Raw genomic sequence first — 27,522 nt, 5'->3', positions numbered from 1 at the left:
GCTGGTCGGTGAGGAGGGTAAATCGTTTGCCTGCCAGGTAATGCCTCCAGCGTCGTACTGCCTCCACGATCGCCTGGGCCTCCTTCTCGACCGAAGAGTGTCGGATCTCAGGGCCCTGGAGGGTCCTTGAGAAGAAGGCCACAGGTCTCCCCGCCTGGTTAAGGGTTGCAGCTAGGGCGAAGTCGGATACATCGCTCTCCACTTGGAAAGGGATAGACTCATCCACCGCGTGCATTGTGGCCTTAGCGATGTCTCCCTTTATGAGGGAGAAGGCTGCGCACGCTTCTGCCGTCAGGGGGAAGGAGGTGGACTTCATGAGGGGTCTGGCTTTGTCCGCATAATTCGGCACCCATTGGGCATAGTAGGCGAAGAGCCCCAGGGTTCTCTTCAGCGCCTTTGGACAGTGGGGGAGGGGAAGCTCCATGAGGGGGCGCATTCTTTCGGGGTCGGGGCCGATGACTCCGTTCTCTACTACACAGCCGAGGATGGCAAGACGCGAGGTGTTAAACACACATTTCTCCTTATTGTAAGTGAGGTTCAGCCGTTGGGCCGTACGGAGGAATTTCTCCAGATTAACATCGTGGTCCTGCCGGTCGCGGCCGCAGATGGTGACGTTATCTAGATAAGGGAACGTGGCCTGCAGCCCGTTCTGGTCAACCATCCGGTCCATCTCCCTTTGGAAGACCGAAACCCCGTTGGTGACGCCGAAGGGAACCCTAAGGAAGTGGTAGAGGCGGCCATTCGCCTCGAAGGCGGTATACTGGCGGTCCTCAGGGCGGATAGGGAGTTGGTGATAGGCCGACTTAAGGTCGATGGTAGAGAATACCCGGTACTGTGCAATCTGATTGACCATATCAGATATGCGGGGAAGGGGGTATGCGTCCAGCTGGATGTACCGGTTTATGGTTTGGCTGTAGTCGATGACCAGGCGGTTTTTATTGCCGGTCTTAACGACTACGACCTGGGCACGCCAGGGGCTGTTGCGCCTCTCGATGATGCCCTCCTTCAGGAAACGCTGCACCTCAGAGCTAATAAAAGCTCTGTCCCCGGCGCTGTACCGCCTGCTCTTGGTGGCGACGGGTTTACAGTCGCGGGTGAGGTTAGCGAACAGGGAGGGTGGCGGGACCTTGAGGGTGGATAGGCCGCAGGTGGTACGCAGTGGGCGGTTTAAAGGCTGCTGGTTGTCGACTGTGAGTGGGGGGAGGGGTCCACCGTATGCCAAAGTGACACTTTGAAGGTGGGATTGGAAGTCCAGCCCTAGTAGGACAGCAGCGCAGAGCTGGGGCAGGACGAGGAGTTTAAAATTTTTATACTCCGTGCCCCTAACCGACAGGGCCACAACACAGTAGCCGCTGATGTCTGTAGAATGGGACCTCGACGCCATCGAGATCCGGTTGCGTGTTGGCCGGACAGTGCGGGAGTCGTGGCTCACCGTGTCTGGATGGATGAAACTCTCCGTGCTTCCGCTGTCGAACAGGCAGGTCGTGGCGTGGCCGTTTACTTTGATGTCCATCATGGACTTGGACAGGTGACGCGGGCGAGCTTGGTCCAGTGTGACGGAGGCTAGTGTATGGCTGAGCGAGCTGCTGTAGTCTGCGGGTGAGGCGGTGGTTGGGTCTGGAGACAAGGTGGCGGTCGAGTGTGGTGGACAAAATGGCAGCGCCCACGACGTTGAATAAAATGGCGGAGAAGGTGGCCGCCCCCACAACTCACATGAGGCACTGCTGGCGTCGGTGGCCTTGATCAAAGATGGCCGCCCCCACGACTCACACGAGGGGATACTGGCATCTGTGGCCTTGATGAAAGATGGCCGCCCCACAGCTCGCATGAGGCACTGCTGGCGTCTGTGGCTCTCCCCCTGCAGGCCTTCGCGAAGTGGCCTTTCTTGTGGCAGTCGGAGCAAGTCGCGTTTCTTGCAGGGCAGCGCGTTCTCGGGTGTTTCGCCTGGCCACAGAAGAAGCAGCCGGCGGCCCGATCGCGGGGCTCCGATGTCGCAGCCGGTACCGGGGGTGGCGGTCCCGATCGGTTCTGGGATGCCGACGCTGAGGTAGGTCCCAGAGGCGGCGGTGCGAGGGGTATTGCGGCCGGGGTCGGGCCCGAGTCCCAGGGTCGCGCAGCACAGTACCTGGAGTACACCTCGAGGTCCCGATGGGCCACTTCCAGAGAGCGAGCGAGGGCTGCAGTTGTATTCAGGTCGAGGTCCTTTGATTCGAGCAGTCTTTGCCGTGAGTAGTCGGACCGAAGGCCTTTCACGAAGGCATCGCGGATATTCCCTTCAGTATTTTCTGCAGCTGTTACAGCTTTAAAGTCACAGTCCCTGCCGAGTGTTTGTAGCGCCCGTAAAAATTCATCTACAGACTCTCCTGGCTGTTGCGAGCGGGATCTTAGGAGATGTCTGGCATACATAGAATTTACCGGGCTCCGGTACTGCTCTTTCAGCAGGTTGAGGGCGTCCTCGTATGTGGCAAGGTCCCGGATGAATGCAAATACTTTAGGGCTCACCTGGGCGGTCAGAACTCTTAGTTTGGATCCCGGAGGCACGCCGGATTCTCCCAGGTAGGATTCGAAACAACTCAGCCAGTGTTCGAAGTCGAGGGCTGAGTTCGCTGCCTGTGGGTTTAGATCCAGGTATGGCGGTAGGAGGGCTCGCAGCCAAGCCAGCTGCTGTGGCTGTTGCAGCTGGCCGTTTGGCTGGTCGTTTGGCTGCTCCGATCCACTCATTTCAAAATTTAGCCAATAAAATTGATATACCTATCAATTCATCCAATGAAAAGCGACGAGTTAAGATAGTAACTATAGGTTTTTATTGGCTAAATAACAGAGCCCACCCTCGTGGGTGATCGGGTCCAACAAGGAGGAATACCAGCCAGTCGACCACCTTTATACCTGGGCAAGCAGGCGGAGCCATGGGCGGAGTCAGCTGTGGTCAGCCCAGGTATAACAGTGTGACAAGAGGTGACCTTGTGTAGTGATACAACAGTGTAAACAGTGATAACCATAATGTAACGATATAAACAGTGATAACCATAGTGTAACGATAGTGAACGATAAAAGTGGTTTACCACAAGTATTTATCTAATTTCCCTTTGAAAGCTACTATTGAATTTGCTTCCACCACCTTTTCAGGCAGCACATTCCAGATCATAACTCGCTGCATAAATCTCCCCCCCCACCTATTGATCGCCGCTGGTTCTTCTGCTAATTACCTTAAATCTGTGTCCTCTGGTTACTGACCCGTCTGCCACTGGAAACAGTTTCTTTCTATTTACTCTATCAATACCCCATATAATAATTTTGAACACCTATTAAATCTCCTCTTAACCTTCTCTGCTCAGAGAACAATTCCAGCTTCTCTAGTCTCTCCACAAAACTGAAGTCCCTTATCCCTGGTACCATTTCTAGTAAATCTCCTCTGCACCCTCTCCAAGACATCCTTCCTAAAAAGTGTGCTGCCCAGAATTGGCCACAACACTTCAGCTGGGGCCTAACCAGTATTTTATAAAGGTTAGCACAACTTCCTTGCTTTTGTACTCTATGCCTCTATTTATAAAGCCAATGAGTCTGTATTCCCTTTTAACAGACTGCTGAACGTCCTGCCACGTTCAAAAATGTGTGTACGCACACCCCCAAGTCTCTGCACCTCTTGAACCATTTAGGTTTTATTACCTCTCATTCTTACTGCCAAAATGAAGCACTTCATCTGCCATGTGTTTGCCCATTTCACCAGTTTGTCTATGTCCTCCTGAAGTCTGTTACTATCCACTTCACTGTGTACTACATTTCTAAGTTTTGTGTCAAGTGCAAACTTTGAAATTATGCTCTGTATACCAAAGTCCAGATCATTGCTTTTATCAAAAAGCGCAGTGGTCCTACTATCAACCCCTGGGGGGGTGCAAGGGGACACCACTGCATACTTCCCTCCAGTCTGAAAAACAACTGTTCACCACTACACTCTACTTTGTCCCTTAGCCAATTTCTTATCCATGCAGGCACTGCCATTTTAATCCCATGGGCTTCAATTTTGCTACAAGTCTATTATGTGGTACTTTATTAAATGCCTTTTGAAAGTCCATATACACATCTCATTTTCCAGAACTCCCTGGACTCAGGAAAGGTCCCGGCAGATTGGAAAACTGCTAATGTAACACCCTTATTTAAGAAGGGAAGTAGACAAAAAGCTGGAAACTATAGACCAGTTAGCCTAACATCTGTGGTTGGCAAAATGTTGGAGTCCATTATTAAGGAAACAGTAACAGAGCATTTGGATAAACATAATTTAAATAGGACAGAGTCAGCATGGTTTTACGAAGGGGAAGTCATGTTTGACAAATTTGCTCGAATTCTTTGAGGATGTAACATACAGGGTGGATAAAGGGGAACCAGTGGATGTAGTGTATTTGGACTTCCAAAAGGCATTTGACAAGGTTCCACACAAAAGATTACTGATCAAGATTTAAAAAAAAATCACAGGATTGGGGGTAATATACTGGCATGGGTGGAAGATTGGCTATCTAACAGAAAACACAGAGTTGGGATAAATGGTTCGTTCTCGGGCTGGCAATCAGTAACTAGCGGTGTTCCGCAGGGGTCAGTGCTGGGACCCCAACTCTTTACAATCTATATTAACGATTTGGAGGAAGGGACCGAGTGCAACATATCCAAGTTTGCCGACGATACAAAGATGGGAGGGAAAGCAGTGAGTGAGGAGGACATAAAAAACCTGCAAAAGGACATAGACAGGCTAAGTGAGTGAGCAGAGATTTGGCAGATGCAATATAATGTTGGAAAGTGTGAGGTTATGCACTTTGGGAGAAAAAAATCAAAGAGCAAGTTATTATCTAAATGGAGAGAAACTGCAAAGTGCTCCAGTACAAAGGGATCTGGGGGTCCTGGTGCTTGAAACACAAAGTTAGTATGCAGGTACAGCAGGTGATCAGGAAGGCCAATGGAATCTTGGCTTTTATTGCAAGGGGACGGAGTATAAAAACAGGGAAGTCTTGCTGCAGTTATACAGGGTATTGGTGAGGCCACACCTGGAATACTGTGTGCAGTTTTGGTTTCCATATTTAAGAAAAGATATACTTGCTCTCGAGGCGGTTCAGAGAAGGTTCACTCGGTTGATTCCGGAGATGAGGGGGTTGACGTATGAGGAAAGGTTGAGTAGGTTGGGCCTCTACTCATTGGAGTTCAGAAGAATGAGAGGCGATCTTATCGAAACATATAAGATTGTGAGGGGGCTTGATCGGGTGGATGCGGTGAGGATGTTTCCACTGATGGGTGAGACTAGAACTAGGGGGCATAATCTTAGAATAAGGGGCCGCCCTTTCAAAACTGAGATGAGGAGAAACTTCTTCACTCAGAGGGTAGTAAATCTATGGAATTTGCTACCCCAGAGAGCTGTGGAAGCTGCAACATTAAATAAATATAAAATGGAGATAGACATTTTCCTAGCAGATAAGGGAATTAGGGGTTACGGGGAGAGGGCAGGGAAGTGGACGCGAGTCTAGATTCAGAATCAGCCATGATCCTATTGAATGGCGGAGCAGGCCCAAGGGGCCGTATGGCCTACTCCTATTTCTTATGTTATGTTAAAGACACTACCCTCATCATTCCTCTCCATTACTTCAAACAACTCACTCAATCAACTTAGTCAAACACCATTTGCCTTTAACAAATCTGTGCTGGCATCCATTTATTAACCCATAATATTTTTCCAAGTGCCAATTAATTTTATTCCGGATTATTCTCTCTTAAATGTTTCCCCACTTCTGGGTATATCCCTCTTCCTTTTTTGAACAGGGGTGTAACACTCTCGAAGTTTACAATTCCCAGGAAGTTCTTTACACGTTTCTAGATGTAGTCTGAAGATGAATATTTTGAAACAGCAATAAATGTTTAATTGTCAGATATATTATTGTCTCTAGATTCCACAAATCTGTTATTAAAAAGGATAAGGATTATCCCAACAAAGGAGAGAAGAAAAAAGTGAAATGATAAAGAATGGCAATACTAACCAATATTGACCTGCACACCAGTGTTCCAACATATCCCTCAATTTAAATCTGAAGAATTTCACGATTATACTAAACTCAAATAAGAGTCTCCTGTCCTACTTCAGTCTTCCTCCCCCACCCAATTACTAAAAACACTCACATGCACCTCCACAGTGATGTTCAGTTTATTTTTGTTGGAGGCCTCTTCCTCAGCTTTCCTGTCTTGTTCTTCCTTCCATTTTCTTTCCTGATCTTCACGAAGTCTATTCTCATTTTCTTGTTGCTCATGCTCCAATTGCTCTTTTCTAGTTTTCTCTTTTTCTAAACACTTACTTGCTAGCTCTGCCAATCGCTGTTCTTCCTACAAACAGGGATATGCAAATATTAACCACAAAGCCTACGGTGTTGGAAAAGCCAAAACTCTAAAATTACTATTCCCAAAAACCATAGAAAGTTATGAATCAGCTCACCATGTTGGCTCCATTTGCTACAAGCTAGCCAGATAAGCTGAACAAATGACTAGGAATTCACTCAAGTATCTACCTAATCAAATTTTCTCTCTCCCTCCCATCATGAACAAAGTGACCCTTGCAGGGGGGGGGTGAAAAGAGAAGAGGGATAAAAAGAGTAGCGTCACACCACAGTCTAGCCCAATTTTGTCCTCACCAAGCACCTATAGGGAATTAGTGGACAGCGGTCAGAAGTGGCTCCTTCCCCCTGCTGATTTATATTGGCTCCTGGTTGAACAACGCCTCAGTTTTGAAATTCTCATCCTGGTTTTCAAATTCCTCCATGGCCTCACCCCTTGCTATCTCTAACCTTCTCCGGTCTCTGCGCTCCTCCAATTCTGGCCACTTGTGCATCCGATTTTAATCACTTCAACATTGGCAGCCGTGCCTTCTGCTGCCATGGCCCTAAGCTCTGGAACGCCCTCCCTAAACCTCTCTATCTCGCTTTCCTCCTTTAAGACGTTCCAAAAAACCTACCTCGAACCAAGCTTTTGGTCATCTGCCCCAATGTCAAATCTTTGTTTGATAATGCTCCAGTGAAGCGCCCGAGGACGTTTTACTCTGTTAAAGGCACTATATAAATGCAAGTTGCTGTTGTTGAAACCTCATTATTTTCACACCCGCTAATAGAGTCCAATTGTAGCACCCTGATTTCTCCGCAGCAGAGATCAGTTAACCCAGAGACCTTCCTGGTCTGTATAGCTCAGCTACTCACTGAATAGTTTCACCAACTTAAATTAGGGAAGCATTGGATCAGACTTTCCAAAACAGAAGCAATCTTTCGAAAGTGCAGAGACTAAAATTAGGCACCTACTTTGCATCGTCTAATTAGTGCAGTAGTGTCATTACCAATTGAAATCATACCCTAAAATTGAATTTTACCTTCAAATTGCTGAAACATGCAGTATAAATATTTCAGTAACTAGACAATTTCCCCACCCAAGCCCCTTTATTCTTTTGTACTTCTACTGCAAAACTTTCAGTCTGTGTAATTTAATAGAGAGGTCAGAGAATGTGGAGTCAGGGGACAAGTAGCAGAATGGATTGCTGGCTGGCTTCAGGACAGAAAGCAGAGAGTAGGAGTAAAGGGGTAGCTATTCAGTGGTAGAAGGTGGGTAGTGGTGTTCCACTAGGATCAGTGCTGGGACCACTGCTGTTCACAATTTACATGAATTATTTAGACTTAGGAATCAAAAACACAATTTCTAAATTTGCAGATGACACCAAATTTGGGGGGCGGGGGGAAATAGTCAATACCGAGGAGGACTGCAACAAGTTACAGGAGCACATTAATAAACTTGCAGAATGGGCATACAATGGCAAATGAAGTTCAACACAGATAAATGTGAAGTATTACATTTTGGTAGGAAGAATAGAGAGGTCACATCACTTGGAAGGTTCGAGTCTAGGTGGGATAGAGGAACAAAGGGATCTAGGAGTACAAATACACAAATCACAAAGTTACGGCACAGGTTAGCAAGGCCTTAAAAAAAAGCAAACCAAGCACTAGAGTTTATTTCTAGAGGTATAGAATTGAAAAGTAGGGAAGTTATGCTAAACCTGTATCGAACCTTGGTTAGACCACACTTGGAGTACGGCGTGCAGTTCTGGTCGCCATATTATAAAAAGGATATAGAGGCACTGGAGAGGGTGGAGAGAAGATTTACAAGGATGATACCAGAACTGTGAGGGTATACATATCAGTAAAGGATTAACAGGCTGGGTCTCTTTTCCCTTGAAAAAAGGCTGAGGGGTGACCCAGAGGTCTTTAAAATTATGAAAAATTTCAATAGAGTGGATACAGAGAGAATGCTTCCACTTGTGGGGAAGAGCATATCTAGAGGCCATCAATAAGAGTCACCAAGAAATACAATAGGGAATTCAGAAGAAACTTCTTTACCCAAAGAGTGGTGAGAATGTGGAACTCACTATCACAGGGAGTAGTTGAAGCAAATAATTATTGTGGCTATAAGTTTCGAAGGTCTGTGTATCGGGGAGTGCTAGTAACCAAGGGCCCTTGAATATATCATTTAATTGCAGTGTAATTAGTGGTATGGATTTGATTTAATTTAAATTAATGAAAGGGTAAATCATAGCAGGACAGCTCGGCCCCGTGGCATGCTCCTCCTGCGCCATGTGGGAAATCAGGTCCTGTGTCCCTGACGACCATGTGTGCGGGAAGTGTATCCAGCTGCACCTACCGACAGACCGCACTGTGGCACTGGAGCTGCAAATGGATACATACTGGAACATTCACGATGCTGAGAACATCGTGGATAGCACGTTTAGGGAGTTGGTCACACCGCAGGTAAAGGCTGTACAGGCAGGAAGGGAATGGGTGACCACCAGGCAGAGTAGTAGGTGCAGGCAGGTAGTGCAGGGGTCCCCTGTGGCCATCCCCCTCTCAAACAGATATACCACTTTGGATATTGTTGAGGGAGATGGCTTATTGGGGGAAGGCAGTAGCAGCCAACTTCCTGGCACCATGGATGGTTCTGCTGCACAGGACGGGAGGAAAAAGAGCGGGAGAGCAAAAGTGATATGGGATTCTATTGCAAGGGGAATAGATAGGCGTTTCTGCAGCTGCAAACGAGACTCCAGGATGGTATGTTGCCTCCCTGGTGCAAGGGTCAAGGATGTCGCGGGGCGGCTGCAGGGCATTCTGGAGGGGGAGGGTGAACAACCAGTTGTCGTGGTGCATATAGGTAAAAAACGGGATAAGGTCCTAAAAGCTGAATATAGGGAGTTAGGAGGCAAATTAAAAAATAGGACCTCAAAAAGGTAGTAATCTCAGGATTGCTACCAGTGCCACGTGCTAGTCAGAGTAGAAATAGAAGGATATTTCAGATGAATACGTGGCTAGAGGAATGGTGCAAGGGGGAGGGATTCAAATTCCTGGGACATTGGAACCGGTTCTGGGGGGAGGTGGGACCAGTACAAACTGGACAGTTTGCACCTGGGCAAGACCAGGGCTGATGTCCTAGGGGGAAGTGTTTGCTAGTGCTGTTGGGGAGGGTTTAAACTAAAATGGCAGGGGGTTGGGAACTTGTGCAGCGAGACAGAGGAAAGGGAAGCAAGGATAGAAACAAATGACAGGAAGGAGAATAGCAACAGTGGAAGGCAGAGAAATCAAGGGTGTAAATCAAACAGGGCTACAGTAAATAATAATTCTAAAAGGACTAAGTGTTAAAAAAACAAGCCTGAAGGCTTTGTGTCTTATGCGAGGAGCATTCGTAATTAGGTGGATGAATTAGCTGCGCAAATAGATGTAAATGGATATGATGTAATTGGAATTACGGAGACATGGCTCCAGGGTGACCAAGGCTCGGAATTCAACATCCAGGGATATTCAATATTCAGGAAGGACAGGCAAAAAGGAAGAGGTGGGGTAGCATTGCTGGTTAAAGAGATTAACACAATAGTAAGGAAGGATATTAGCTCTGATGTGGAATCTGTATGGGTAGAGCGGAGAAATACTAAGGGGCAGAAAACGTTAGTGGGAGTTGTATACAGACCCCCAAACAGTAATGCGGAGGTTGGGGATGGCATTAAATGGGAAATTAGAGACGCGTGCAATAAGGGCACAGCAGTTATCATGGGCGACTTTAGTCTACATATAGATTGGGCTAACCAAATTAGTAACAATACTGTGGAGGAGGAATTCCTAGAGTGTATACGGGATGGTTTCCTGGACCAATATGTCGAGGAACCAACCAGAGATCAGGTCATCTTAGACTGGGTATTATGTAATGAGAAATGATTAATTAGCAATGTTGTTGTGTGAGGTCAATTGGGGAAGAGCGATCATAATATGATGGAATTCTTCATTAAGATGGAGAGTGAAGTAGTTGACTCAGAGACTAGGGTCCTAAATTTAAATAAAGGAAACTACGATGGTGTAAGGCGCGAGTTGGCTAGGATGGATTGGGGAACGTTAAAGGGTTGACGGTGGATAGGCAATGGCAAACATTTAAAGATCGCATGGATGAACTACAGAATTTGTTCATCCCTGTTTGGCATAAAAAAACAAAAAAGGTGACTCAACCGTGGCTAACAAGGGAAATTAGGGATAGCATAAGATCCAAGGAGAGGACATATAAATTGGCCAGAAAAAGCAGCAAACCTGAGGACTGGGAGCAGTTTAGGATTCAGCAAAGGAGGACAAAGGGATTAATTAAGAGAGGGAAAATAGAATGAGAGTAAGCTTGCAGGGAACATAAAAACTGACTGTAAAAGCTTCTATAGGTATGTGAAGAGAAAAAGATTGGTGAAGTCAAGCGTAGGTCCCTTGAAGTCAGAATCAGGGGAATTTATAATGGGGAACAAAGAAATGACAGAACCAAAGTATGTATTTAATTGGTCTGTCTTCACAAAGGAGGACACAAATAACCTTCCAGAGATGTCGGGGAACATAGGGTCTAATGGGAGGAATTAAATGAAATCAGTATTTGTAGGGGAATGGGGTTAGGAAAATTGACGGGATTGAAGGCCGATAAATCCCCAGGGCCTGATAATCTACATCCTAGGATACTTAAGGAAGTGGCCCTAGAAATAGTAGATGCATTGTTGGTCATCTTCCAAAATTCTGTAGACTCTGGAACAGTTCCCATGGATTGGAGGGTAGCTAATGTAACCCCACTATTTAAAAAAGGTGGTAGAGAAAAACGGGGAATTATAGACCGGTAAGCCTGACATCGGTAGTGGGGAAAATGCTAGAGTCCATTATAAAAGAAGATGTAATAGCAGAGCACCTGGAAAACAGGGACAGGATCGGACAAAGTCAACATGGATTTACAAAAGCTAAATCATGCTTGACTAATCTACTGGAATTTTTTGAGGATGTAACTAGTAGAATAGATAGGGGAGAACCAGTGGATATGGTGTATTTGGACTTTCAGAAAACTTTCGATAAGGTCCCGCATAAGAGATTGGCGTGCAAAGTTAAAGCACATGGGATTGGGGGTAAGGTACTGACTTGGATAGAGAACTGGTTGGCAGACAGGAAACAAAGAGTTGTAATAAACGGATCTTTTTCCGAGTGGCAGGCAGTGACTAGTGGGGTACCGCAGGGATTGGTGCTAGGACCTCAGCTATTCACAATATATATTAATGATCTAGACGAGGGAACTAGATGTAATATCTCCAAGTTTGCAAACGACACAAAGCTGGGTGGGCGTGTGTGCTGTGAGGAGGATGCAGAGAAACTCCAGTATGATTTTGACTGGTTGGGTGATTGGGCAGATGTATGGTAGATGCAGTATAATGTGGATAAATGCGAGGTTATCCGCTTTGGTGGCAAAAACAGGAAGACAGATTATTATCTGAACGGCAACAGATTGGGAAAAGGATAAGTGCAACGAGACCTGGGTGTCCTTGTGCACCAGTCACTGAAGGTAAGCATGCAGGTGCAGCAGGCGGTTAAGAAGGCAAATGGTATGCTGGCCTTCATAGCGAGAGGATTCGAGTACAGGAGCAAGGATGTCTTGCTGCAGTTGTACAGGGCCTTGGTGAGACCACACCTTGAGTATTGTGTGCAGTTTTGGTCGCCTTATCTGAGGAAGCATGTTCTTGCCATGGAGGGAGTGCAGCGAAGAATCACCAGACTGATACCTGGGATGGCAGGAATGACATATGGAGAGAGATTGGGTCGATTAGGCTTATATTCGCTAGAGTTTAGAAGAATGAGAGGGGATCTCATTGAAACTTATAAAATTCTAACAGGACTAGACAGACTAGATGCAGGAAAGATGTTCCCGATGGCGGGGGAGTCCAGAACCAGGGGTCACAGTCGAAGGATATGGGGTAAGCCATTTAGGACTGAGATGAGGAGGAATTTCTTCACCCAGAGAGTGGTGAACCTGTGGAATTCTCTACCACAGAAGGCAGTTGAGGCCAACTTATTAAATATATTCAAGAAGGAGTTAGATATATTTCTAAAGGCTAAAGGGATCAAGGGATATGGGGAGAAAGCAGGGACCGGGTACTGAATTTGGATTAACAACAGAAAATGCTGGAAAAACTCAGCAAGTCAGGCAACATCCGTGGAGAGAAATTTGAGTTGACGTTTCGGGTTTGACCCTTCTTCAAAACTGGAGAGAAAAGGAACTAGATCGAAGGCAGGGCTGCGATCGGACAAAAGAATAAAAGAACCAAAAGAAGTAAAAGAGATTAGAAGCTAGACGAGATGGTAATAGGCTGTGATTAGGTGTAAAGTGTACTGGCAGGGCAAAAGATAGCTGCCAGGTGTGAGAGAGAAACAAAAGGAAAGGAGGGGGGGGGGGGAAAGGAAAGGAGTGGAAAAATATAAGTGAAAATGAAATAGGGGCCGAGGTTATGATCTGAAATTGTTGAACTCGATATCGAGACCGGAAGGCTGCAGACTGCCTAATCGGAAGATGAGGTGCTGTTCCTCGAGTTTACGTTGAGCTTCCGTGGAACAGTACAAGAGGCCAAGGACGGTGAGGTCCGAGTGGGAATGGAGCGGTGAATTGAAATGACAGGCGACCGGAAGCTCGGGGTCACCCTTACGGACTGAACGGAGGTGTTCCGCAAAGCGGTCACCCAATCTGCGTTTGGTCTCCCCAATGTAGAGGAGACCGCATCGTGAGCAGCGAATACAGTATACTAGATTGCGAGAAGTACAAGTAAATCGCTGTTTCACCTGGAAGGGGTGTTTGGGGCCCTGGACAGTGGGGAGGGGGGAGGTATAGGGGCAGGTGTTACATCTCCTCCGCTTGCACGGGAAGGTGCCAGGCGAAGGGGAAGGGCTGTTTGGGGTGATAGAGGAGTGGACTAGGGTGTCTCGGAGAGAGCGGTCCCTGCGGAATGCTGAAAGGGGAGGGGAGGGGAAGATACGTTTGGTGGTGGGATCACTTTGGAGGTAGCGGAAATGCCGGAGGATGATCCGTTGAATGTGGAGGCTGGTGGGGTGAAAGGTGAGGACAAGGGGAACCCTATCGTGGTTCCGGGAGGGAGGGGCAGGGGTGAGGGCAGAGGTGCGGGAGATAGAACTGACACGGTCGAGGGCAGTGTCAACTACGGTAGAGGGGAATCCTCGGTTGCGGAAAAAGGAAGACATGTCTGAAGCACCGGTGTGGAAGGTGGCATCGTCGGAGCAGATACGGCGGAGGCGGAGAAACTGGGAGAATGGAATAGAGTCCTTACAGGAAGCGGGGTGGGAGGAAGTGTAGTCCAGGTAGCTGTGGGAGTCAGTGGGCTTGTAGTAAATATTGGTCGATAACCTATCCCCAGAGATGGAGACGGAGAAGTCGAGGAAGGGAAGGGAAGAGTCAGAGATGGACCATGTGAAGGTGAGGGAAGGGTGGAAATTGGAGGCAAAGTGAATGAAATTGTCAAGTTCGGGGCGAGAGCAGGAAACTGCACCGATACAGTCATCAATGTATCGGAAAAAGAGGTGAGGGAGGGGACCTGAGTAGGACTGGAACAAAGATTGTTCCACATAGCCCACGAAAAGGCAGGCAGAATTTGGATGATCAGCCATGATCTCATCAAATGGCGGAACAGGCTTGAGGGGCCGAATGGCCTACTCGTGCTCCTATCTTATGTTTCTATAGTATAGGTGCATTTAAGAGGAGGCTAGACAAGCATGAGGGAAAAGGGAAGAGAGGGTTATGCTGATAGATTTAGATGAGGAACGACAGGAGGAGGCTCGTGTGGAGCATAAACGCTGGCATGGTCTGGTTGGGCCAAATGGCCTGTTTCTATGCTGTATCTATATATATAAATCGGTACTTCTGTCATTCTGTCTACCTGTCTGTCATCGCGTGTGCGTTGCGGGTATGCACTCAAAAGTTACAGGGCGTACCTACGCGCGCGTTACCTCCAAAGAAAGCTTACGCTTCCGAGACGGTTTTAAGCGTATTTACGTTTCGGCCGGGCTAAAATTGCGCCCGCGGTATCCCAAAAACCTTCAACATTCCGCTCATTAGCATCTCATTATCCGCTCATTAGCGACAGAGTGACCTCGAGCTCGACCAATCGTACGCCGGGTTGCTGGCGTGTGCCGCCGGGCCAATCGGTGCGCGTGTGGCCGGGCTTTATCGTTCTGAACCGAGGTGAGTCGCCGCCATCTTGATTCCAAACTTTTCATTTCTTTTTCCCGCTTTCTGCGTCTTAAAAAAAAACGTTGCTTTTAAAACACATATTGTTTTAAAAAAAAATGATTTAGAAAGTAATTAACTTATCTAATCTCATTAATTTTCCTACCTTTCCCCGTTTTTCCAGGTAGGCCTAGAAGCCTCGGCATCTCCTCCGCACCCACGCCCGAGCTAGGCACCTCCCGGCCCCACTCGAAGGCTGGAGGGCAGAGCCTCAGCCCAGCGCCGCTAGGGTGCGCGCGCAGCAGGAGCTGAGACGTCTCTCTCTGCCGGGGCTTGCTGAGCGTCCAGCGTTACCCTGGCAACGGGCGCAATCGGCGGTCTTCACCTCGGGGGGGAGGGGGGGGGCGGCCGCGACCCTCGGGGGGGGGGGGGGTGGTGGGGGGCCGCGCGCGCAGCAGGAACAGCTGAGACGCGGCGTCTCTCTCTCTGGCTTGGTCAGCGTCACGGTTGCCCGTGGCAACCCGCCGGCCGAGACACACGCCGCGTCTCAGCTCCTGCTGCGCGCGCAATCGCCGGTCTTCACCTCCGGGGGGGGGCGCGACCCTCGGGGGGGGGGGGGCGCCCGCCGCCCTCCCTCCCCTCCCGCCCTCCATCCCCCCTCCCCCCCCGCCGCCCTCCCTCCCCTCCCGCCCTCCATCCCCCCCTCCCCCCCCCCGCCCTTCCCCCCCGCTCCCCCTCCCCTCCCCCCCTGCCCTCCCTTCCCCCCCCTCCCCTCTCTTCCCCTCTCTTCCCCTCCCCCTCCCCCCCCTCTCTTCCCCCCCAGTCGCTCTCTCTCTTCCCCCCAGTCGCTCTCTCTCTTCCCCCCAGTCGCTCTCTCTCTTCCCCCCAGTCGCGCTCTCTCTTCCCCCCAGTCGCTCTCTCTCTTCCCCCCAGTCGCTCTCTCTCTCTCTCTTCCAACAACAACATGCCCTCGAAAAAGCCTCGGCACCGCCGGGCACTTCAGCTAGTATCCTATGTAATATAGGAAACTTTGCAATATCCGGCACCGGCGTGATGCCGATCTATGAAAACCTCCGGACAGACCAGCGCTAATGTTGAAGGATACGGAGGTTTTCATCTCCGTATCTGACAACAAACACTGTTGCTTAGCAACAGCTTGTAAACAGTCGGCCCGTACCTTAGAAGCGTCTCTGTAGCTTAGCAACAGCTTCAGAGAGGCTTTTCAGAGACTGTTTAAAAAAATGCTAGAAGAAAAAAAAACGAACAAAACGGCTGCTGATTTCTGCCATTAGATCGAGGTTTCCGGACATACAACCTCCGGATAAACCAAAGTTTCCTGTACATATATAGGACATTTGCTATGCAATAATGAGCAGAAATGGCATGCAACAACAGAAATTATGGTCTGAAATGGAACAGTTCCCAAAATGCTATACTGTAAATATTTTAGTTTCACATACACTTGCCCGAACCCGAAGTCATGAACATAACTTTTGTATTTCAGTTAACAGTCACACTTAGAAACTTCAAGATTGTTATATAACAGCAGTGGCGGGGGGGGGGGGGGGGGGGGAGAGAAAAAAGAGAGGAGACACTGGACTCCCAAGATGATGTCCCTTACCCGCTTTTTGTCTTTCCCTTGTGCTTCCTTGCGAAGCCTTTCCTTTTCTTGCTGAGCCTGCAGTGCAGCATCCTCCCGTGCTGTTCGCTCCAGCTCTCGCTGTAACTGGAGGGCTCTTTCTTTCTCCAGACGTTCACGTTCTCTGTTAAAAGTTAAATTTGCTATTAATTCTAGGTCTTGCACAATTCTATTTTTAGAGCAATACATTCAACATGAATCTACTAATCTTGAACTCCAGCAATGAAGGAAATGATACACATCAGGATCCCATTAAATGTAAACACATATTAAAGTATTACATTGATTCTTTGGAGATTCTCTCATTTGCTCAAGTTTGTACAGCTTATATCGGAAGCTTGTTCTATTAGCGTTGGGTTGAATCTGTTCAACTGCTTGTAGGTTCCGTTCAATGAACATCCGCATCGCACATTAAGACGGACAAATTTGGCAATTTTTGAAAAGATAGACGAGCTTTAAAAAAAAACTTGTTTGCTTTCAGAATTACATTAGGCTTGGGGAGGGTTACTAATGTTCAGTCTTTAAAAATGTAATTCACCCAGCTCCCTAATATTGTACCTAACTATATTCCAAACACATTCAACTCACTTGAATCAGGTAGTAAAATGGAAAGGAACCACCTCCAAAGAACTAATAAGTTTCAAAAGGGTGTGCAGTCAGGATTAATTCTGACTGACTGAAGATTCAAGCAATACTATCCTTATTACTTGAGTGGCCAAACAGCTTTAAGAAAGTCAGAGAAGAAAATAGGACCATATTTTCTCCAACCCCCTAAAAATGGGAACAAAAACACCTTGTTGACTTACTGAGTCAGAAACAGCTTCTGCCCCAGCAAGGTTGTAACAGATGCTGACCACACAGTAGTACAAAGAAATACCAAGAATACAGAGACCGGTTTTATTTAAAAATTAGAGCTTCCATGGTGCGCCTATTCAATCACACTCCTACCTTGAGCCTCTCCACCATCCAAGGTGGAAGTTAGGAGTGTGATAGAATACACATTGCTTGCCTGGGTGGGTAGTCACAACACAAAATATGAAACCATCCAGGACAGAGCAGTTTGCTTGACTGGTGCCCCTACCAATGGACTCAATATTCACCCCTTCCATCACTGATGCACTGTGGCTGCAGCGTGTACTATCTATAGGAAACACTGCAGCAATTTACCAAGATTACTTTGATAGCACCTCCCTCCCAGTGACCTCTACGACCTTGAAAGACAAGAGCAGCAAGGTCATGGGAATATCACTTACAATTTTTCCAAGCCACAGATCATTCTGACATGGATTTAAAATAGTCTTCCCTTCATCATTACTTAATCAATATCCTGGGCGACACAATCTTGCTAACACTATTACCATAAGGGCCCACCATCTTCCCAGGGAGTCAGTGTATATAATTATTGAGTTTGCAAAGTTAGCCCTTGCTTGCAGTTAGACATTTATTCCATCAAAACAGCACACCAATTTGAAAATGGTTATGATTTGGGTAAAAGCATGAATAACATATTCACTGGACTTCAGTGCAGTCAGCTCTCTTCCTTGGCTGAACGGGGAAGGAGGAAGGGAGGAGACAATTTACAAACAGTAAGTCCTGGGATACTGAATGACATGTCAAATAAAAAGAAAAAACCCAGCTCTTGTAGGGCAAGTTTTAGACTAACCAGTGAAAGAACATTAAACCTTCACTATAGTACTACTGCAGCTAATGTGGAAAACAGTTCCATTTCATAGGTACTACTCAGTGGCTGCAAATAGGTCCCAATATCTATAAAATCCAGTTACAGCGACACTTAAGAGGAAGAACAGCAATATAAATGAAACCAGTGTCAACACACCATTCCAAATAAGTCACATTATGGTACTGCAGGAAGACAACCAAATTTAGCTTTACTTACAAAGAACATGCATAGTAAAGAGTTTGTTATTTCAAAATCGACTGTCTCTGGAACCTTATACTGCATCTACTCCAGCCTTGCTACAAGGCAAGGGTTGGCATGGCACCAACAGAATGAATATTGCTTAAGTAGCATTTAATAAACGATTTTAATAACGTATTTATATAGCACCTTTAACGTGGTAAAACATCAAGGCACTTCACAGGAGTATTAGAAAACAAAACTTTACACCAAGCTACACAGAGAAATTAGGGCCGATGACAAAGAGGTAGGTTTTTAAGGAGTGTCTTAAGGAGGAAAGAGAAATAGAGAGGCGGAGAGGTTTAAGGAGGGAATTCCAGAGCTTAGGGCCTAGGCAGCTGAAGGCACGGCCAATAATGGTTGAGCTGTAGGAATGGCTAGATTCCTAACTAAAGGACTGAGGTCGAGTCAGTCTATCAAACAAACGATGTTTAATACCATTCAATAGAGTTTAACATGAAAACACAGGAAAACTAAATTACAGGTCTGTACTCTTTGCTGGCTCCACGAGGACTGGCTAGGGCGGCTCCCCAGCCTGACGTCATGACGTTTTCCCGCCGCTGGAGGATCACGTGATCAACGTGACGACGTCATCGCGTTTGGTCTCATTCTTAAAGGGACCGCACTATGTACATGCAATAATATGAACAAAGATACAGATTCATTCTGTAGCTAATAATTTGTTAAAGATAATTATGTACATTAGATCAGAGTCCCCTGGTGGCTCTGCCACAGAGCGATTATAATCAGGGACGCTCAAGAGGCCAGAATTAGAGCGCAGATATCTCGGGGATTGTGGGGCTGAAGGAGATTACAAAGACAGAAAGGGGAGAGTCCATGGAGGGATTTGAAACGATGAGAATTTTAAAATCAAGGCATTGCTTAACCGGGAGCCAATGTAGGTCAATGAGCACAGTGGTGATGGATGAACAGGTGCAAGTTAGGACACAGGCAGCCGAGTTTTGGATGACCTCAGGTATACGTAGGGTAGAATATGGGAAGCCAGCCAGGAGTGCGTTGGTTTCAGCAGCAGATGAGCTGAAGCAGGGGCAGAGGTAGGCGATGTTAGAGGTGGAAATAGGCAGTCTTAGTGATGGCGTGGATGTGTGCTCAGAATGAACGTTTATTGTCTCCATTAATCAAAAAAGTCTACTTGGAATGTCAGTTTCACAATACTTCAACTGCCTATCCTTTTGATATAGAACAGTGATCACTTACTGAACCAGGACTGCTACACTATGTAATAGACTCCAACTCGCCTACTTGCAAGGCAGTATAGATCGGCACTCTCCAGTTACCACAACCCATTTAAGACATCTATTCTGGTCACAACCGACTCGTTATACCTACCACTGCCCCCCAAAAAAAGACATTAATCCACCTAAAACCTGTCTTATCCTTCCAGCAGGATCGTAAATAGAGTGTTGAATGGGGGGTGGCGGGGGGGAATCTGTTGTCCAGATTTAAAATGTAAACATTTCCATCTGCTTTCTAGGAATTCTGAGAAAAGCTTAAGAGCTGGAGCACTTTTACCAGCTTGCCAATTCAAGTTGCAAGTAACAAATGGTTACTCTGATCATCTCATTAGCATAGCTCATTATACTCACTACTGTCACCAGGATTTCTGCAACAATGGATGTAATGATTTCATTTTATATCCACTTGATCTGTGTAAATACTCAGCAGTACAATTATAGGTTCTCTCCTTCAAAACCTGGGTTCAAGTCGAGTGTATTTTTAGCTGTACAATACTAAGGTAAACTACTGGAGGTTACAGTTCTCACTGGTATAGTGGGAGCAAAAATTTGAAGTCGAGGGAATGGAGCAAGAGTACCAAAGGTGGTCATCTTACATTAAAGCATTTGGTTTTAAGAGTAATTTTATCTACAATGTGAGCAGCAACGACAACCGCAGCATTTTATTGCTACATACTTCTCTGCCTGGATGCTCTCTTGTTTCCTCTTTCTTTCCTGTTCCCTATCTGCAGCCAGTTGCAGCTCACGCTGTCGCTCTCCCTCTAGCTCAGCTTGCCGCTGCTCTTGAAGCTTTCTGGCTTCTGCCATTTTACGCTGACGCTCCAGTTCTTCCTCCTTCTTGCGTTGCAGTAGCTCTTGGCGTTCTTCCTCCTGTATGGGTAAGTACTGATTAATTGTGCTCAGCTTATCATTTGAATTAAGCAGTTGGACCTGCAAGATGTCCAAGTGTTGATCAACAGGATTAAGAACCATATACAGGAAACTCTCTGGTATCCGGCACGGACGGGACCGACCTGGTGCCGGTCCATCAACAATGCCGGATAACCGAACGCTATAGTTAAAAGATACGGAGCTTCTGAGCTCCGTCTGAAGCAACAAACCCTGTTGCTTCAAAACAATCGGCACAACTTGCAAGCGTCTCTGTAGCTTAGCAACAGCTTCAGCTACATGCTTGCACAGCCACAAATGAGTAAAAAAAGTAAAAGTAAAAAAAAAGTTATCGGAATCGACTCCTGAATTTTGCCGGTGGATAGAGCGTTCCGGTTAATCGAAAGTTTCCTGTACTACAAATGGCACATTTTGCAAGTTTAAAAAAAAAGAGCTGCTGAAACAGTTGAAGAGTCTGAGTTGCAGGAAACAAAATCCAGTGTCAGCTTCCTTGTGCTCAAGAGTTCCTGTAGTTAGATACTCAAATAAAGGAAAATGATAAATCATGCACCCCATGCTGGGGGAGGGGAGAAACTTAGCCAAGGAAGGAAGGAATTGAGAACTCTGTCTTCTGACATTATAGCATTCAGCACATTGATTATGGTCACCTGCTATAATAAGGTGATAAGCAATTCATTTTTAAAAAGTATCCAACTTAACATTCCCAGGTGGGTTTTGAAGTTTGCTGCGGTAGTCCAAATATTTAATTACTAGCATTTCTTTTGGCGAGATAGAAGGAATAAGACTTTGCTAGGATAGGGTGCAGTAACTTCAACTAGTATGCCACTACGATTAAGGCTCAAGGAAAGTAGACACTTGGGTGAGGTACCAGGAGATTATCAGCTTCCATGGAACTATATCCTAGCACAAAATAACTTCTTGCCCTGGTTTACTGGAATGGGGGTGAGAGGGAAGCCCAAGAAGAGATACCAAGTAAAATATTTCATAAACATCTAGGTCCAATATTAAAAAGTGTCTCTTCTCCATCCCCAAAGAAAAATGTAAATTTTCAGAAGATCCAAAAACAGCAAAAGATAATTAACTTCATCTCATTTCATCAATAGCACATCATGTGATATCAAAACCGCCTCAGCTCATTATAGCCCATATAAACACAACTACTGCGTGCACTAGGAGAGTTACTATTCTTGTTACAGCTGTGTGAACAGAGCATCATCCCAAGTAAGCTGCATCTCCATAATACTGTAATCTTTGCTGAATATATACAGATACTCTGTCAATGCTTTACATTCCATTTGGTGAGAAAGGTCAGCCACCTCGGTGTTCTCTTACACCTCCTGGTAAACACTGGTAGAGGTTTGCAGGCGAGTTGACAATTAGCTCAAATAATGCCTCACAATTCAGGGGAGTAATCACCAAGCCAATTATCTTAAAACAGCTTCAAAGTTTTTTTTTTAAGAAAAGGTGCTACAATACTTGATGGTCTGGAGTAAAAGCACTAGAATTGGTCATTATGCCAAATTGACAAAGAAATGGAATCAGACTCAGCTATGATCCTCTCATGTCAAAAAGCCTGCTGGCACTCCTAGACTGAACGTGAAGTTGACACGAGCACTATACCAGCAAAGGTCATCACTTCAGGTTGAGGGGAAGAGAAGTAACTGAATACAAAAAGATACTTCAATGGTACAGCAGCCATACCAGTTGTTGCAATTTCTGTTTTCGCGCTTCCTCCTCTTGCCACTTTCGAGCTTCTGCCTCCTCCATCCTCTTAACAGCTGCTTTCTTTTTTGCTTTTTCGTCAGCAAATCTTTCTTCACGCACCTGTAAAAAGAGATACAGAATACTACATCAACCCCTCCAAGTGAAGGGAAAGAAATTGTGGCTGCCCCCAGCTTGTTCGATGCCTGGGTTACCTGCAATGTGCTAGGTTTAGGCAGCTTCAGTTATTGTACCTTTTCATTCTTCTCATCAATTTGAGAAAGCTTTTGTTCAATTTTTTTCTTTTTCCTCTCCTCCTCTTGCTGCTCAACTCGGGAACGAGTTTCCAAAACACGTTTCAGCCGGATCTCCCGCTTTCTGTGCAAGGTAAAAATATAAAATCAGCACTTGTATTCAGAATCGCTATTCAGAGAAGCGCAGATGGAAAAGAATGACACAGCATATCTTGCATTGCGCATGCACTTCCTTTCCACAAACCTTACTGTGTTGTCTAACTTTTGGTCATGCCAACATTACCCATTCAATTTTGCTGCATCAACTGTAATGCAGTTGAAGGTTTCAGCCATTAGATTTCACTGTAGGCAAATTTCTAAACTCTCAACTCCATCCACTGTTTTACCATCTGTAGAGGAAATACTTAACGTTTTTATTTTTATTTTACACGTTTGTTTCCTTTTCCAGGCTCTTGCCACCTTTCTGCCCAGGCTTAATTTTCAGCTACTTAGCCCAGACACACTATTCCCCAGACTGCCTTCATGGTGACCTCCCTCAGCCTTTGCCTGCCACACCCTATAGGTCCTGTCCTCAGGTCCTCCACATTGCCATCTAACTGCTAAATTGCCATCTAACTGCTAAATTCCCCCCTAAGAACCAATTCCAAGACCGACTGCTCCATTTCCATCCTGCTTTAATGAAGTACCCGCTATTCCTCTTGCTCTAATCCCCTAATGCTGCCCTGACCGCAGAGGCCTGATACTTGGTCAAACTAGGCATTTAAATGTCCTTTAGCTTCTCCTGCTGGGCCTACTACTCCTCCCCCTTCCCCACTTAAACAAAACACCTACTGCTTGCCTTTCTCCCATCTCCAAACACTGTCCCAACTCCATGACCATGTTTCTTCCCAGCCATTCTGCTCCTATTTTTTTTTTTTCCTTTGAAAAATCTCTGCTCTTTGGAAAATATGCAGCTTGCCCAGGCCACCATCTTTCCCCTGGACCCACCTCCACTCTTCACTAGTTCCCAGCACTAATCTGGGAATCAGCAATTTGTTTATCCAGTGTTTAGAGCACTATAATGCTATAAGCACTTAAAAAATAACTTCCTCATTCTAAGATTAGTGCCAAGAAATATACACTATGGGGCATAGAACAATGAACCACAGTCCCTGTCCTGACCCCATCTATACTTTTCTCCAGCTGCACTTAAAACGTCAGCCTCAACCTCTACTCCTTCCGCGCACCTCTTGCTAACTGCATATTCTGACATACTAAGAGCAATGCTACAGCACACAGTACATAAACACAAACTTCTTGTAGTGTTGTCCAGAGTCAGTTAATGAATATAAGGGTTTATTGTATGTAACCCCTTCACGGTTCTCTAGATATATGTGAGATGTGGTCTCTGTTGTAGACAGTATTCTATAGTCCAGTAAGGAGATCACTACTACAATGGCTTAATTCTAATGATCTTACTTTATAGTTTTAACGTCAGACAGTATAAGATGATTACGGGTCAATGACCTAAATTAGACATTTGCATACATTAGAATGAATCTAGACATAATAAACATACATTCTCCATTTATATGGATTCAAAGGAGAATCTGTCCCCGTGTCCAAATTCGAGTGCACTCTTTCGTTGGCGCGCTTAAGTTGGAGCTCATGGTATGTATAATGTCTGCAAGACTTACGACTCCGAACCCCTTCGTTGAATTCTCTTCACGATCACTGAATCCCACTGTGAGTTCTGGATGCAGAGCTACTAATACGAAGGGCGGCGGCCGAGTTTGGAAGCCCGGGACGGGATGCGGCAGCCATTTGCCTCCTGAGCCCTCTTTTCAGAGCTCCTGCCCGCTTTTCTTCCAGTCGCTCCCGTTTCCCGCTCGAAAAACCCGACTCCACCCATTCCTCCTGGGGTTTCTGCCTGGAGACTGCGCAGCCTCACTGTCTGCAACAGTTGATACTGGTGCAGAATTATGGAAAGTCTGCTCTTAGTCACATTGTGTCCTTAAAAGTTCTTGCCGTACCTTCACATGGGCAACTTTAACCCAGGGATTTATAACAATGATAATAGTGTCTAAGTTAAAGATTGATAACCATACTTAGCGTACATAACATTTCCAGTGGGTATTACACTCCTTCCCCCCCCCCCCCTCCCCTACCAAATATAGGCACGTCCCCATGACTAATGAACTTTACACAAGTGGTTGCATGCTTCCCAACCATGTATAAAGGGAGGTAACATATCGAAGCGTAGGGGCTATCATTACACTTGGCACTCCTAGTGTACTGTATGTCAATCTTTCAGGAACCTTAACTTGCTGTGAGCTCCTTATTTCGGATACCCGGTCTTCAGTTCCTTCAACTACGTTGGAGGCGTTGGTTCCTTTGTTATCATGCCTTTCAGTCTCTTATCTCCTTCTCGGAAGCATCTGGTTCTTCCCAGACCATGTCCAAGTCTGAGCTAAATGGTTCAGACAATTCATCCAGATTCTGTCTTATGCGTCTTTCTGGGAGGTCGTACCATAGATCCCATTCTTCATCTTCCGACTCATCAGGTTCCTCATGATCCACACACTGTCATGGGTTTTCTGTCTTCTGGAACAAAGTTTTCCTGGTTTCTCATTTTTTTCCTTCTTCTCTGCAGGGTTCTCCTACTAGGTGTCGGCTCATTATCCACTGGCGGATCCAGACGCACTTGCTGTCCCAATGGCAGGATATGATTCCGGTGCAGTACTTTTATGGGTCCATTCCCACCTGCAGGTTTTAGCCGAAACACAGGTAGTTGTAACATTTGACTTTCAACAATGTAAGGTGTAGAAGCCCAGCGGTCTGCTAACTTATGTTTCCCTTGAAGTCCTAGGTTCCGTATGAGAACTCGGTCACCAGGCATGAGTTGGGAAAAACGGATCTTCTGGTCATACCTCTGCTTATTTCCTTTATTCTGTTTGGCAGAAACAGACTCAGCAAGTTCATAAGCAGCTTGCAATTCCTTTCTCATGTCAGATACATACTTGAGGTAAGTTCTCCGTGATGTGCCATCACTGGATACTCCGAAACACAAATCCACCGGCATCCTCGCTTCACGTCCAAACATGAGGTAGTACGGTGAAAAACCAGTAGCGTCATTTCGGGTACAATTATAAGAATGAACAAGATGTCCAATGTGCCGACTCCACTTGTTCTTTCGCTTTGAATCCAGCGTTCCAAGCATGTCCAACAAAGTACGGTTAAACCGCTCAGGTTGAGGATCTCCCTGAGGATGGTATGGAGTTGTTCTTGACTTCTCAATCCCGAGCATGGACAACAACTCATGTATAAGTCTACTTTCAAAGTCTCTACCTTGATCACTGTATTCGCTTTGGCAGTCCATAGTGGATGAAGTATTTCTCCCACAACACTTTGGCAACGGTGGATGCTTTCTGATCCTTTGTGGGAAAAGCTTGGGCATAGCGAGTATAATGATCTGTAATGACCAAGACATTTGCGGTATTGCTGGAATTGGGTTCGATGGACAGAAAATCCATACAGACAAGGTCTAGAGGTCCATCACTTTGCATGTGAAACAGAGGAGCAACTCTTTTAGGTAAAGTCTTTCTCTGGACACAACGTGCACAGGACTTGCAGAACTCCTCAACCGCAGACTTCATACGCGGCCAATAGAATCTGTCCTTGACCAACCCATAGGTCTTATCTACTCCCAGATGACCTGCGTCATCATGCAAAGACTTCATCACTATTTCCCTGTACTTTTCAGGCAGGACCAACTGTGAATGACATGGTTTAGTGGGTGGGTGAGTGATTCTACACAACACTCCCTCTTTAATTTCCAAGTGGTCCCATTCTCTTAGGAGCAGACGACAGTCAGGATGTTTTGATTTGTCGATCTGTGTAATATCACCCAGACGGAGAGCTGAAAACACCTCATGAATACAGGGATCCTCCTGTTGTGCTTTGGATATTTCAGATGAACACAACATGGGTAAGTTTTGTACATCCAAACTGGAAAGGTTGCAAAATGCCTGGGGAACAGCATGCATTGACGCTCCCAAGTGGTCAATCTCTCGGGCATGAAATGAATTCTTTGGTCCAGATACCACGGACATCTGACACATTACTTTCACATCTGCTGAAGCAACATCTTTCCACTCTGGTTTCTGGTAGTGTGGGCGACGAGACAGAGCATCTGCGTCAATGTTCTGGTTCCCAGGTCTGTACCCGAGGCTAAAGTCGTAAGCAGATAGTGCAGCAAGCCAGCGGTGGCCGGTGGCATCAAGTTTTGCCAAAGTCAACACATAGGTTAATGGATTATTGTCTGTCCTCACTTCAAACTTTGCTCCATACAGATAATCCTGCAGCTTATCCACCACCCCCCACTTCAACGCCAAGAATTCTAGCTTATGAGCTGGGTAGTTATGCTCTGATGGCATAAGACTGCGACTGATGAACGCTACAGGTCTCAGCCCTGCTCCTTGGTCCTGATACAACACACCACCCAACCCTTCTTGACTGGCATCCACGTGTAGCACATATGGCAGCTGTGGGTTTGCAAAAGCCAACACGGGGGCTTGAATAAGACTTTGCTTTAAGGTGTGGAAGGCCTCTTCGCATTTCTCATCCCATCTAACACCAAAAGGCTCAGAAGGTTTGAAGTAGTCCTTGTTCTCTTTACCTTTAGCCTTTTTCTTCCTCTTGGCTGGTGGGAGGTAACCAGCCAGCAGCTGATTCAGAGGATGGGCCACTTTGGAGTAATCCTGCACAAAGCGCCTGTAATATCCGCAGAACCCAAGAAATGACCGCAAGGCAGTCACTGTGTTCGGTTTGGGCCATGTGGTAACAGCTGCGATCTTGGATGGATCTGTGGCTACTCCATCCTGTGATACAATATGCCCCGCATAGGACACGGACGTTTGGCAAAACTGACACTTGTCCAATGATAGCTTGAGACCTTCATCCTCCAGGTGACCAAGCACTTTCAGCAACCGAGCTTAGTGTTCTTCAAGGGTTGCCCCAAACACAATGATATCATCCAAGTACACCAATACTTCGAGCAAGTTCATGTCCCCAACTGTTTGTTCCATTATTCTTTGAAAAGTTGCTGGAGCGCCTGAAACTCCGTGGCATCCTTTCAAATTGGTGGAACCCAACTGGACATATAAAGGCTGTCTTTTCTTTGTCCGATTCACTCATCGGTATTTGGTAGTATCCACTTCTGAGATCCAACACACTGAACCACTTGCTTCCATTAAGACAAGCCAGTGCATCCTCAATTCTTGGAACGGTGTATTGGTCGGGAATAGTACGTCTGTTAAGCGTCCT

The 27,522-nt window shown here is 46.2% G+C and overlaps 1 protein-coding gene across 3 annotated transcripts in view; it reads right to left on the bottom strand.

The window, feature by feature from the left end:
* LOC147106698 (inner centromere protein-like) overlaps positions 1 to 27,522 on the bottom strand; it is an 89,792-nt gene that overhangs the window by 7,886 nt on the left and 54,384 nt on the right. Inside the window, exons 12-16 of one of the 3 annotated variants that reach the window (XM_086007749.1) lie at positions 22,219 to 22,342; positions 21,965 to 22,087; positions 20,052 to 20,245; positions 16,184 to 16,325; positions 6,154 to 6,354 (exon numbers count right to left, since the gene is read on the bottom strand). In XM_086007749.1, the coding sequence (XP_085863875.1) occupies positions 6,154 to 6,354; positions 16,184 to 16,325; positions 20,052 to 20,245; positions 21,965 to 22,087; positions 22,219 to 22,342 (784 nt within the window). The remainder of the gene's footprint in view (positions 1 to 6,153; positions 6,355 to 16,183; positions 16,326 to 20,051; positions 20,246 to 21,964; positions 22,088 to 22,218; positions 22,343 to 27,522) is intronic. The other 2 variants (XM_086007750.1, XM_086007751.1) reach the window with 2 other exon arrangements.

This window comes from Somniosus microcephalus, chromosome 15, assembly GCF_052327205.1.
Source record: "Somniosus microcephalus isolate GS21.2 chromosome 15, FLI_Smic_1.0, whole genome shotgun sequence".
NCBI lineage: Eukaryota > Metazoa > Chordata > Chondrichthyes > Squaliformes > Somniosidae > Somniosus > Somniosus microcephalus.
Note: the sequence above shows the minus strand (reverse complement) of the source record. Positions and strands in the feature narration are given on the sequence as shown.